We start from the raw sequence: 13,256 nt of genomic DNA, 5'->3' as shown, positions 1-13,256 counted from the left end.
ACCTTTTAACGGATCTCATCTGACGTCAGGAGGCCATCAGTCTAATCACCCAAGCAACCTTTGGGCAAAGCAAGCCAGAGATGTGGACGCTGGCCCCCTCGCCCCCCAACACGTCCTCATCAAGCAGGAACCATCCAGTGCCCCCACATACATCATGGGGAGGGAGGTGTGAGTGCTAGGGTGCGACGGACCTCCTGCCAGGGAGATGGAATTTGAAATGCACGCGTCAAAGTGTCTTTCTCCTGTGACCCTGGGGAAGACGGGAGGCAAAAAGGCTTGCCAATTCAGGTTTCCCAAACTCACATGTTGAGGAAGTGACTGGATTTAGACTAAGGAAAGACTTCCCTTTCCATGGAGCAGGGACCCCGTGCCAACAGCGAGGAGGGCATCACCCACTCACCTCTTACACCATTGGCCCTGGCCCTACAGATTTCTTCCATCGGAGCTGTAGTTGGGGTCTCCATACACAACTCGCATCAGGGCCTGTGTATGTCATGACCACAGACTGATCTCTGTCCCTAATGCTTCCCAGGAAAAGGGTCACTGCTCTTTTTGTTGCTCCACATCCACCCCATTCGATTCCTGTTGGGCTACAATATAATCCCATCTCGGGACACTAATCCCCTGGGCAGTGACAGCAGATTGTATCAGGGTGGAAAATGATAAACAAAATATCTCTTCTGCTTTCAGGGGCAATTTGGTGGTGGAGTAGGGGAAAAAAAAAAAAAAAAGGAAGAGAGGCCTTGCTGCAGGGAAACGTGAGCATACAGTGCTTTTCCTTAAAGGCACTCCCCACCCCTTCCAGGGGTTAGTCATGGCAGAGCTGACTTTCTCTCTTGCTCTCTCTTATCGGAAGCAGCTGGCATCTGGACAAATACTTTGTTTGTTTTCTTTCACTGAGGGCTCAATCTCCTTCTACCATTTGTTTAATTAAATTTCCATCAGCAACAAGTGTGCATGTCTCCCTCCTGGTGTACAGACTCAAGCTCCCGCCAACATCTGTGTCCAGCATTTTGCTTTTATTCCACATATTCACAGTCCCCCACCTTCCCTCTCTCAGACCAACTGCGTTTCTCGAGTTTGTGGGTGCCTCGGAAATTCACAGGCTTCTGTTTTGAGTTCCCGAATGCGAGACAGCCCTTACTGAAAGACCCTAGGCTCCTCCTCCCCCTCTCGGATTTGGTCCTGGGTGACCAAGAAGCTGCCACTGAGAGGAGACCTTGCCTTCTTACTTCTGAGGGACATAAACATGTTGGTGAGGCAGTGAAGAAAGTTCCCGGTGTCACTGACTTTAATATGTCAGGGACGTTAATGTCCCTGCTCCCATTTTTCAGCTGCTGGGATGTCACAGAGAAGAAAGCTGCATCCCTCCCCATCACTACGTCTCTAGCATGCTAATACACTTCTCCAGGCCTCTGTGGTCCCGATGCTACCAAGACCGGCCAGGCCATGGTGTGTGCCAGTCCTGCCCCTGCGGCCCTGTGCACTCAGAACTCATCTCTGGCCCGCAGCTCCTTGGGTTGCTGCATCCTGTCCGAGCCAGGCTTGTGTCTCCGGCTCGTGGGCCTGGCTCCTCCGCTGGAAACGGGAGACTCTGAGGAGGATCTGCCGCTGTGATCAGCCTGGCGTTCTTCTCCATCAGGCTGGTCCTGCTCCACAGCCCTCTGCTCCATCAGCTCCTCTGCCTTCACCCGCTCCTGCAACCACGGAGACAGACATGATGTGAACCCCTCCCTGCCAGGGTCTTCGTCCTGCTCACAGGGGCTGACAAGACGCATCTTGTCTTTGCCACATCCATCCAACCCCCCCAGAGTCCATCCTCCCTTGCGGGACCCATCACAGGCTGGCCTCTCCACCATGTACCTTGTCAGAGGACAACCCCCAGCTGCTGCACTAGGCCCTGCCCCACGGGAAAGCCTACAAGCCATTCCTCAGAGGGATGTGATCTAGCTCGGAGGCACTCTTATCCGCTTCTCCAGCATGGTCCTTTACCTGCTCAGCATGCTCCTGGGAGTGTGTGTACCACAGGGCGATGGCGCAGCGCCTGCCGCGGCTCACCGCCCACACGCCGTGGGGGTTCTCCTTGCCAGAGCTGAAGGCTACCAGCCTCCCACACTTAGGATGCACCTCGGCCTGACAGGAGAGACAGAAGAGACAATGAAGCCAGCAGCCCTCTTCTCCAGGGTATACAGTTGTCGTACAGAGGCAACGTTGCTGCTGGGAACGTGGAACAGCAGAGAGCCATTAGGCACCTACTGCCAGTCTATGAGCAAGGCAGACCTTGGGGAGGGTCAGGAAGAATCAGAGGGATGACCTACTTCACAGACACCCGCAGGGTGCAAGAGCCCGGAACATCTCAGCTAGAAAGGCGTTAACCTCTCCTCTGCCTGAGATTTGCCTCAATTTGCCTTTAGCTGTCCCTATTTGAATCTGCCACGGCACCAGCACTGGATTGTTTTTGGAGTGCTGGGATCCAATAACCAACCGGTTTCCACCTGCCCGGACTAAGTCTCACCCTCAGTCCTCCCTCCTTCTTTTGGCCAGTGCCAGACTTACTGTGACAGTCACAGCGTCCATTTCAGTGAAGAAAAGGCCCCCACCTTGGAAGTCGTCATTGAGGTAGAGAATGCCGCTGTGGACAAAAAGGAAGAGGACATATGGACGGTGAAGCTCATTCCTCCCAGGTGCTTCCCCACACTCCTTGTCACAGCAGGCAGTGGCACCTGAGCGATGCCACAGGTTCAAAAAATGACCAGACCAGTTAACAGGAGGCTCCATTTGGGGGTGTTAAATATGCCAGTGCCTAACTCAGGGGAGTCCCTCAGCTGCAAGGCACAGGAGGCTAGGAGAGCATGCCAGGGAGTTAGCTCTGCACGCTTGTCCTGTTTTGTTTTTGTGGGGTTTTTTTATTTTTAATCCTCTGCAGCATCCATCTGTGGCACTGTTGTGACAACACCCTGGGCTAAAGGGACTTTGGTTCTGACCTGGCATGACGTTACGTTTTAACATTGGAAATAATCCAAAGCCTGGAAGAAGAGACTGATCAGCGAAGTAAGCCATATCTTAGGAGTCAAGGAACCTCAGGGTAACATAGGAATGGTCAAAAAGAAGCTTAGTGCACGCCGAAAAGAAAATTAAACCAAGAAATTTCTTTACTTATGTTAGATAAAAAGAGAAGTAGTGAGGCTGCTGTGCAGTGTGGGTGAGACCAAAGTCAACTAGTGAAAGAATGGACCACAAACTACTTGAGTTCTTCTTGGTATTCAATTACGCTGATAGAAAATGTCAGAGGAACAAGAGAGGCTCATTAATGGGACTGGGAGAAGGAAATAAAAAGCAACACTGTGGCTGCTGAAGTAAAATGTTAAGGACATAAGGACAGCGAGAGGACTACCAACCCTGAAACCCAGGAAGTTATAGCTCTTCTGCCATAGGGTTTTAATAAGACTGTGAAGTTGGGGTGGTAACATGACTAGAAAAAAAGCAAGGATAGCTCTCACATGCACAAAGGGGCAGGAGGGTGGGGGTAGCGGTTGAAGCATGAACAGCCCTGCTAGCCTGACCTCAGTAGTCTGCAGGGCTTTAGGCTCCATTTCTGAGGAGAAGGACAATTAAAGGTCAAGAAACAAACGGAAAACAGTCTTAAAATGTAACATGGGGGTACTAAAAGCAGATTGGGCTAGCCACACAATCTTTGACGGAACAGTTGATTTGCCAGGGAAAGACAACGTGCTCCACCTCAGCGGTCTGGACTCTAGTAATCTGAACAGTGCCACTAGAGAAATTGCTACTGAACACTGAGATGGTGAAGAGCACGTGAACAGCACACAGTGCTTAGCGCACCACCGGCATGGAAAGCAGCACTGTTCGCCTGGAGGAGGATCACTGGGACTTTTGGACCCCTGGCCGCAAGCCTGTTCAATAGTTTCATTAATGACCATAGCACAAATACGCAGAAGAGATCCAGGAAGTTTGGAGCGCAGGGACCTCTTTCAAAAGGACACTGGAAGAGCTCAGCCCTTGTGAGTTGGCTGGTCAATCACAATTCACTCTACAAGAGGACAGGAATACTCCTGGAAATAATTCAATGGCATAGATCCCAGGAAGATATTTTAACATACATCCAAGCAGAAGTCAGAGAAGCCCACTACCTAGGGAGGAGTGAGGTGACAGGAGGGACAGAGATCTAACGAGTTACATGACAGAGCCTGGTAACTTTACAATCTGATTATACCAAATCAACATCTATGTCAGAAGGGAAATGGACTCAACGATACTGAAGTTCCCTCTAAGTCCCACATCCTTACCACAGGCTGCTTAGAGAAGATTTCTGCTCTGGGCACAACTACCACTCAAATAAAAGGCAAATAAGATTTCCGGATGCCCAGGGATAGGATGGTAAATAGGAGGAATCAACTGTAGTGAACTGACCTCATTTGGCTGCAGTGTGCAACAATTGCCACCATCTTTAAAACATATTTCAGGTTCTTTCACAAAAGAGTAACAAAACCTGCCACAGGCTGGAAAAACACTCTCACGTGGAATGGGAAAACTCTCACATGGAATGCCAACACAAAGTATTGGCAGTGAATCTTGAGAGATGAATGGAGAGAACAGTCACCAAAGTACACTGACTGCTCAAAGGAAATCCAAGGAGCTTGGCTCTCCCTCTCCTGTAATGCACGGGAAGACTGTGAAAGATGGAACTTTCACAGAAAGATGGAAAGATTAGAAGAAACAGACTGTCACAAGGGCTGGCAGTGGACTGTAGTACAGCGGTAGACCCACGAGACAACAATTTGATATCATGGTTCTAGTCTGTGCAGCCTCCCTGCCTCCTTCTGCTCTCCGTTAATGCTGGCTGTAAGGAGGGAGAAGTGGCAGATATTCTTCCAAGCCTAGGGAAGGTGTTTCACACCTCATTCTGAAGCCGCTGATGCAGCCTTCTGCCTGATGCTACAGTCCTGGCTGGCTTTGAGCCAGTAACCCACCACCTGGTTTCTATAAGCTGAGCTCATCCTCCGATGGGCCGGGGAGATGTTCTGATCTCCACACGATCTAACGCAGGCCCCCTTCTTCTCTTACCTGTAGTCCCTGTACACGTAGGCAGGCGGTTCTCTCCAGCACTCTTGCCCCTCAGGATCCAAAAGACAATTATCAGCATGGACAGGATGACTGAGATCCATGCGACCTTCCTGTTCCTCTGAAAAGGGACGTTACAGAAAAGAATACGGGCATTTTCAGATTCAAGAAAGAATAAGGCAGAGAGAAAGGGGCACAGTGAGAGTAAAGGGAAGAGAATCTCCTGAAAGCATATGGCTGGGACTGAGGAGACTCTCCAGGAGACAGGACTAACAGGGTGAAAGATCCTTTACCGTCTACAGCCGTGCGGCACACAAGATGTGTGAATGAGAAATGGAGTTTCTTTCCAGGAGCAAAATAGGACTCTATGATTCTCCGAGATTTCTCACTGGCCTGCAGAAGCAATTTGGCATCTCTCCAGTCCACGTCCCCATTCTGGGCCAGCTACAAGTGAAAAACAGACCTGTTAGAATACTTACGTACAAAGACACTCTCAGAAATGATACACGTACACAGCACAGAAGAAGAGACCTGTGAAAAGTCCTGTGGTCGCACATGTAAGAAAAGAACACGTTTTCTCATGTAAATACAAGTATAGCACAGCAATTCTCTCCTTCTACTCAGCACATGAAGCCACATCTGGAATGCAGCATCATTTTGTGTGCCCCAGTACACAAGAGACAGTAGCAAACTGGAGCAAGTCTTCAGTGAAGGGTCTTAAGATGGCAGGGGCGTTGAGAGCACATGACTTAGAAAAAGAGGCTGCGAGGCCTGGGTTTCTTCAGCCTAGAGAAGGGAAGGCCAAAGGAGGGTCTAACTACAGTCTCCTCCCACCTACAATGGGGTTATAGAGAAGATGGAGGGACACACTGAAAAGACAAGAGGCAACAGGCAAAAGCTGCAGCAAACGAAATTTTGGCTTGATATAAAGAAAAATTTAATCCTCCTGAGAGTAGTACAGCACTGAAACAGGTGCCCAGAGAGGCTGGGGAATCTCCACCCTTGGAGATGTTCAGGACTTGCCTGTGCAAAGCCTTGAGGGATTTCACCTAGCTTTGGTATTAGTCATGCTGCGTGCAGAGAGTTGGACTAGAGATCTCCAGAGGCTCCTTCCACCTTAATTTATTCTCCAATTCTAAGCTAAGCATGTCTGTTAAGACTGACGTACAGGGACAAGTAGCAATCCTGAAACCCTGTCTTACAGGAGAGAAAGCAGTTGACAAGCCCTCCAGGTACACTGTGCCTAAACATGATCGTGGAGGAAGAGGGTCAGGGGAGACTGCACATGTGCTTGTGAGGAAGATAGCACACCCATGACCCCATCCAGAGCGCAATCCACAAAGAAAAATGCTCAGGTGACAAACACTCTTTCTGGACAACCAACGACGTGGCAGACTCACAGAACCACTTACCTGCATGGCCTTCAAAACAGTCAACCCTTCAAATCTCTCATGTGGGGTATGAGGCGACCGTCTTGCCCGGTAGCCATCTCCTGCTTCTCCTGCTGCCTGGAATAGAAGGATACAGATGACACACATTAGGCTGCCATCTCTTCTCCATGGAAACACTACAGCCCTGCCTGCTGAGGAGGAAAGTACAGGAGGTCCTACAAGACCCAGGCCTCACCTTTGTCAACCGGAGAAGGTCCTTACACTCAGACTCCGTCAGCACCCTGTCGAACACAACCCTCTGGGTTCCATTCATCTGTTGGGAATCCATCGTGACAGCGATACCCTCAAAAGGCAAAGGACCTGTCGAGAAGCAAGTACAGATAGGCATGAGCAAGCTTTGGACAAGAAGCCCTCAGACACCAACCCCCAGCCTGGATAAGGAAGTGGAGAGACACTATACATTCTCTGAGAAGACAGGACAGTTCCCCAGAAGTGCCCATTCCTTGCAGACCCGGGCCACTTGCACCCCTCACATGCTTCAGGGGAACCAGAGCACCAGCTGGGGAAGCTGGCCTTCAGCGAGTGCTTCAGGAGCCAGCAGAAACTTGGGGCTTGCTGGGAGAGCAGCAGGGAGCTGGGGAAAGTTGTGGATCGCAGCAGCAGAACAGGTCCAGCCTACTGGGGTGAGGCTCTGGAGAAAAGAAGCAGGTAAACACCTCCATCAACCCTCCTTTCAATCACACATCTTATCCCAGAATTATCTCCAGTGAATCTTTCTATTTTTTTCATCCCCAAAGAGAAGCAATGGGTACTAGTTGGCGATTTGATCTTTTGATCTCTGGCCTTTTTTTCACCCCCCCTCTGACCTCTGGATGGTCAGGAATGCCAAGGCACTCAGGCCCTCAGACTGATCTGCTCTCCCATGTGTCACAGCAGAGAATCACTTGGGGTCACTTCAAGCAAAGACTCCGGGACAGAGCCCTGCAAGAGGCTGTGTGTCCACACATAAGAATAGAGAACCAGGAAGAACACAGGACTTTGCACTGCAGTCTATAGCATTCAGCCACAAACCATTTGGACTTGTGTTTTTCAGGGAAAGACTTGCCCAAGCCAAATAGTCTTCCAGTTGCCACTTCCCCCCATCTCTCCTTGTCCCCTTCAGAAAAATGTCGTTTGAAGTTGGGCTGGTGGAGTTGAACCAGGTTTGGTGTAGACACTCCTGCCACACTGAACAGGGATCTGCATATCCACAGGCTTGTCACGTATTCAGGCACCACTGCTCTCAGTTTCTCCAGCCACAGTGCTCTTTGAGTTCCCATGCCAGAGACGTACGCAGTGAGATTTTTGCAAGATTACACATGCATCAAAGAGGGAGAAAAGAAACAGTGAGAAGACTTGCCGAGCCATTCAAGTCAGTCTGCATCTATGCTAGCAGTCAAATGTCTGAGGATGGAAGAAGAGACAGCACTGAGCCTGTCTGACTGCATCCAAGTCATTCTTCAAGCTCTTTTACTCACCCCTCTTCTCACTCTCTTCCACATCCAGAGTCTCCTGCTTTTGCTTCTCCTGATCCTCTCTCGGGAGCAAGGGAAAAAACAGAGACCAGGGCTGTCAGTACACAGAGCTATGCCTAACCCTCCTCTGTGGTAGCATTTCACACCCTTCGCATTCCTCTTTTGCCCATTCCTCAGTAGGTATTACTGTTCCTTGTACCACCCCTGCCAGTCCAACCCCATCCCCTACTTCCAACACTTGTATTTCAGTCCTAGTTGACTTGTCCAACCTTACCTGTGTTTCTCCTTTAGGCTTTCAGGAATCAGCTCATCTGGAGTCCAAAGATCCTGGAGGAATAAATGCACACAGTTCGGTACACAAAAAACTCCTCCCACATGGGATCACGTTAAACAGCCACCCCCTTGTCCTGCTTCTCCAGTAAATATCAGACCAACTGTTCTGGCTGGCTTCTGACGACAGCCAGATTGGGCTAACGCATATGGTTACAGCACCAATGTGAAACTAACTTCAGTCCTGGAGTAGCAGAAAGGCCTTAAAGATCCACCTCATAAGGACTTGGGGGTCCTTCTCATCAGCATCTGATCCTTTCTGGATCATGTGCTACTGAAGTGAATTGTGGCAACTGTCTTGGTGAAATCCGGGCAGGAAGATTAAGATGATACCATTACTTACAGGGTCATTAAAAGTTCCTCCTAGATGCTCCACTGCATAATAAATCAACTTCTTCTCCATCAAAGATCTCTGCACATAATGTTGAATACTCTAAGGAAGCAAAGAGGCTGTCAAACAATCGCCCCACAAAAGACAAGACTATCCCTACCCAGGGCAGAAACCTGCCCCAACACACTGCTGTGCACACCGAAAGCCCAGTTCTGTCCTGAAGGGACCCTGCCTGGTACAGACTATACGTAAACTCAGGCTCCAGTTTCTTCAGTCCAGGGCCTGGCACACATCTGCAGTGAAACACGTTTCCCTTTTTGTCTCCCAGACTGTGATCCCATCGAATGGGACAGGGGAGGGCCAAGAAGTACAGACCTGGGGTTGTAACTACCTCTCTGGCTGTGACAGCTGTGTCCTCTCCCAGTTCTGTGCGATACTGTTCCATTTTCTCCAACATTGGCTCATCCGTGGGATAGAAGAGTAAGTAGGAAGCAGCACATTCAGCAGCCAGTGCCTGGTTCCCAACTTGGGCAGGGACAGAACAGAACAAAGATATGTCTCTGAAAGACTTGACATTAGCAGCAAACGTGTATAGGCCAGCAGCACCCAACTCCCTGGTCGGGATCCGGCAGCAGGAGGCTTTACACCGAGTACGCATCAATCCCTGCCTAGTTGGGCTCCACCCAACGATGGGCAGAGAATACAGGGAACGAGCCCAGTAAAGAATGGGCCAACTTTCAATATTTATTGGGAGCTCGTTCAGAGGAGACAGAGAAAAAAATAAGCATTTATTTGGAAGAAAGAGGGTCCCACCTCCCTCAGCCAATAGACATGACGAGGGGTCTGGAGGCTTCTTGGAGATACAAGTTTTACCAATGGTCTGACAGAGGAGACGAGAGAGTCAGGTCAGTGTGGGAAGGAGCAAAGGTATCCAAGAGAAGAGCTGAGGGGACCTGTGCAGGTGACTGACAGGACGACCAGTTTCATGACAGGCCATCAGTTTAGCGAGGGCAGGCAGGGCTGAGTCAGAAAGAGTCAACCCCTGTTGAGATGAGATGCACACGCATGCTCTAGATAGGAAGTGGGGGCCTGGTCTGGAGCCACGTACTGAAAAGGAGGGTATAAAATACACAGCAGATGGTTGGAGCAAGGACTTGAAACGGAGAGTGCTGGAGGAAAGACATGGGAACAGCCACACATTACAGAAGCTGCACAAGGAGACTGAAGTGGACCACAAGGGACCTCTCCCACGGCGGACACAGGCTTGAGCAAGAGAAGAGAGGTTCTGGGAAGAGCTGGGGGGCAGAACTGGGGAGAGAAAGGTAGAGCTCAGGTCGGTGTGCCAGTTCTCCCCATGACATGCTGCCCTGCAGGTCCAGAGGCAAAGGGCAAGTTTAGGAGTGCCACAGCATAACCCACTGGGTTGTGGCTCTACTTACCTTGATCATAGGCAAACTGCAGTAAATCAAGATGAGAGGGTATGAAATCTTCCGTGGCAGAAATCCGCCCTGGCTTTGTGGCAATTTCAAGGACGCACTGCTGTCTGCACTTTAAAACCTGAATATAATGGGCTGCAAGAAAGAGGAGCAAGAAAGGCAGTAGCTCACACTTCTTCCAGACGGGAGCTCTGGGAAATGGGGCATGTCCAGTGTGGGGAGCACGGCCTTCCTACCCAAACCTCTGTGCCTCTAACGCTACCTGCAACGGCTTCATACAGGCCAGGTTGCATGTCCTCCTCCTCCTCCTCGTCCTCATCCTCCCAAGGCCCTTCACACAGGGCACGACACTCTTCCAGTGCTGACAGCGCCTCTGTGAGTGACTCCTCCAGCCTTGCCACAGCCTGCAGGTACTCATCTGCATCGTAGTGCTGCACCCCAGCCTCGTATGCTTCCTGCGAAGGACAGATCCAGGTCCCTCATCAGTGTGGGTGACACCAAAGGACGCCCTGAGACTTCGAGTCGCTCACAGGGTAGTGGTGACATCTAGGGGCCTGCCTGATCATGCACAGCCCACCAGGCAGTGACAGCAAATCTTCTGGACTTAAACCAAATACTCTTCTCAAAGGCCCCGCAGCCTGCCATAACTGTCACCAGAAAGTCTCTGTGTCACACTTGCAACGGTTTGTCTTCACCCTGAAGAGATGCCTTCAGGGAGACCTTCTTGCACCCTTTCAAACATAAAAGTTACAAGAAAGACTTGACAAGAAATATAAAAGGGGCTTATAAAGAAGATTGGGTGAGACTTTTGACCAAGGCCTGTAGTAACAGGACAAGGGGCAACAGTTTTAAACTGAAAGAGGGTAGATTTAGATTGGAGATAAAGAAGAGATTTATTATGGTGAGGGTGGTGAGACGCTGGAGCAGGTTGCCCAGAGAAGCTGTGGATGCCCCATCCCTGGAGGTGTTCAAGGCCAGGCTGGATGGGGCTTTGGGCAGCCTGGTCTAGTGGGAGGTGTCCCTGCCCATGGCAGGGGGGCTGGAACTGGGTGATCTTTAAGGTCCCTTCCAGCCTAAACCATTCTATGTATGGGGGCCCTGTCTCAAGCCATGGCCCTTTTGTGAGAACAGATTAGGGTCCCAGACCGGTCCCTAGGATGGGATAAGAGCTGCCGACGCCTGGCTCTGCACGGAACCCTCACCCAGTGCGGCGTGGCCTCCAGGTCCCGAAAGTTGTCCGACTTCACCCCTGACATACGCCGGTACTTCTCGATGTCCTCCCGCATTTGCAGGTGCTGGGGGTTAGCCACGAAGAAGGTGTGAGCGGCGGACACGGCCTGATCCAGCTTCTTCAGCTGTGGAGAGAAGGCAGCCGTGCCCGTCACGCTCCGCCGGGCCCCCTCCTCTTCACCCACCCACCCACCCCTCTCCTCCGGCCGCTCCCTGGAGTCACCCACACGGCGCCTGTGCCCCTCTGCCGGGCCGGCGAGCCCTCTCAGCCGGGCGGTGGCCCCCCTCTGCAGACAGAGACCCTCACGGGGGGGGACGGGCCGGGGACACGGGGGGAGCGACTCCCATTCCCCTGCCGATAGCCCACCCCCGGGCTGCGGTCCCCACCTGGAAGAAGGCCACCTGCAGGTAGTTGTAAGGCTCCCTCTGTTCGAAGTCCCGGCGGATGGCTCGGCTGGCCCGGTGGGCGGAGGGCGCGGCGCCCAGCCGGCTCCCCAGGCAGTGCTGCAGGCAGTCGGCCCGCTGCAGAACCCCGCCGAAGAGGGCGGCCTCCCAAGGCCCCTCCGCCGCCGCCGGCCCGCCGAGGAAAGCCGCTTCCCGGCGGCAGGAGGCGCGGCAGGCGCGGCGGGCCTCCCGCAGCCCCGCGTAGCTGTGGAGGGCGCGTTGCAGCAGCTCGGCCGCCCGCCCCCAGTCCCGGGCGAAGTAGGCCCGCACCCCGTCGGCGTACAGCAGGTCGTAGGGGACCAGCCGGCCCGGCGACGTGGCGGCGGTAGAGGCGGCGAGGAGGAGGAGGAAGAACGGGCAGCAGAGGGAGGCCATGGCCAAACCGCCGGGCAGGACGAGGAGCAGGAGGAGGAGGAGAGGGGGTCCGGGGTGGGTAGGTCCACCCAGGGGGCCGGGCCGGGCCGCCGGTGGGCGGGCGAGCGAGCGGGCGGGCAGCTGAGCGTCCGGTTCGGGAACCGGGGGGCTGCCGGGGGCAAGGTCCCGTTCGGCCGCCCCCCCCCGCGCCCCCGTCTCTCCCTGGGAGCCAGCCGAGACCTGCCGCCCCTTCGTGGGCGCCTGGAGCAGCGCGGTCCCGCGTGGGCCAGCAGCGCCCCGGCACCTCGTTGTCTGAGGTGGTTCTTAGGTTGCCCAGAGAAGCTGTGGATGCCCCATCCCTGGAGGTGTTCAAGGCCAGGCTGGATGGGGCTTTGAGCAGCCTGGTCTAGTGGGAGGTGTCCCTGCCCACGGCAGGGTGGGGGGAACTAGATGATCTTTAAGGTCCTTTCCAACCCAAACCATTCTAGGATTCATCCCCCAGTGTCATCCCACCCTTTGGTACGGGTCACATAGACCCCTCCAACGAGACATCTCGTAAGAAGTTACGGTTAATCTACCAGAATCCATGCCAGGGACAAGGCACGCTTTTACGGTTCATAGAGCAAGTCCCATCACATGGAGGAGTGCTTTGGAGGTGAAGGGTTGCCTGTCTCACACATCCTCTCCGATGCAGCCAAACCCTTGCCCATGGCTGGAACTACAACCAGAACTGGCCTGGAGGAGGCCCATCTCCCACACACTCCCCCTGCACCTCCCTTCCAAGAATTTTGCATTGGGCAGGAGCCTGCTCCAGATCTCACCACTCCCAGCTTTGATGGTGTGGGCTGCCTCAAAGCAATACCTTTTGCTGAGCAATATTAGAAAGCACAGAGGCCGCTCCTGCCTAGCTGTAGGCAGCCCAAGTTTTCCCTGAAATGGACAGGAAAACTTCTCACCCAGTCTCCCATCACGACAACTCTACGGGCTTCGTTCCCTTCCCTGGGCTGCTGAGCATCTGCTGCCCTCCAGATGCACTGACAAGAAAGAGATGGCGAGGGAGGAAAGGAGCCTCGCACATTACACATTTCCCTTCCAGAAGCCTGAGAAGCTTCATTAAACATTGGGCCAGTCATTTTGTTTCTAT

General features: G+C 52.7%; 1 protein-coding gene across 1 annotated transcript; it reads right to left on the bottom strand.

The window, feature by feature from the left end:
• Positions 1-992: 992 nt before the first annotated feature.
• On the bottom strand, positions 993-12,175 carry P3H3 (prolyl 3-hydroxylase 3). Its single transcript, XM_063353707.1, has 15 exons — positions 11,702-12,175; positions 11,287-11,439; positions 10,347-10,539; positions 10,088-10,219; positions 9,040-9,173; positions 8,661-8,750; positions 8,262-8,314; positions 7,991-8,049; positions 6,709-6,833; positions 6,495-6,590; positions 5,376-5,526; positions 5,086-5,203; positions 2,557-2,632; positions 1,993-2,133; positions 993-1,697 (listed from the first exon to the last, which is right to left on the bottom strand). Exons 1-15 carry the CDS (start codon positions 12,131-12,133, stop codon positions 1,488-1,490), a joined length of 2,163 nt encoding a protein of 720 aa, XP_063209777.1. The 5' UTR covers positions 12,134-12,175; the 3' UTR covers positions 993-1,487.
• Positions 12,176-13,256: the final 1,081 nt, after the last annotated feature.

This window comes from Chroicocephalus ridibundus, chromosome 1 (assembly GCF_963924245.1).
Source record: "Chroicocephalus ridibundus chromosome 1, bChrRid1.1, whole genome shotgun sequence".
In the NCBI taxonomy this organism is placed as follows: Eukaryota; Metazoa; Chordata; class Aves; order Charadriiformes; family Laridae; genus Chroicocephalus; species Chroicocephalus ridibundus.
Note: the sequence above shows the minus strand (reverse complement) of the source record. Positions and strands in the feature narration are given on the sequence as shown.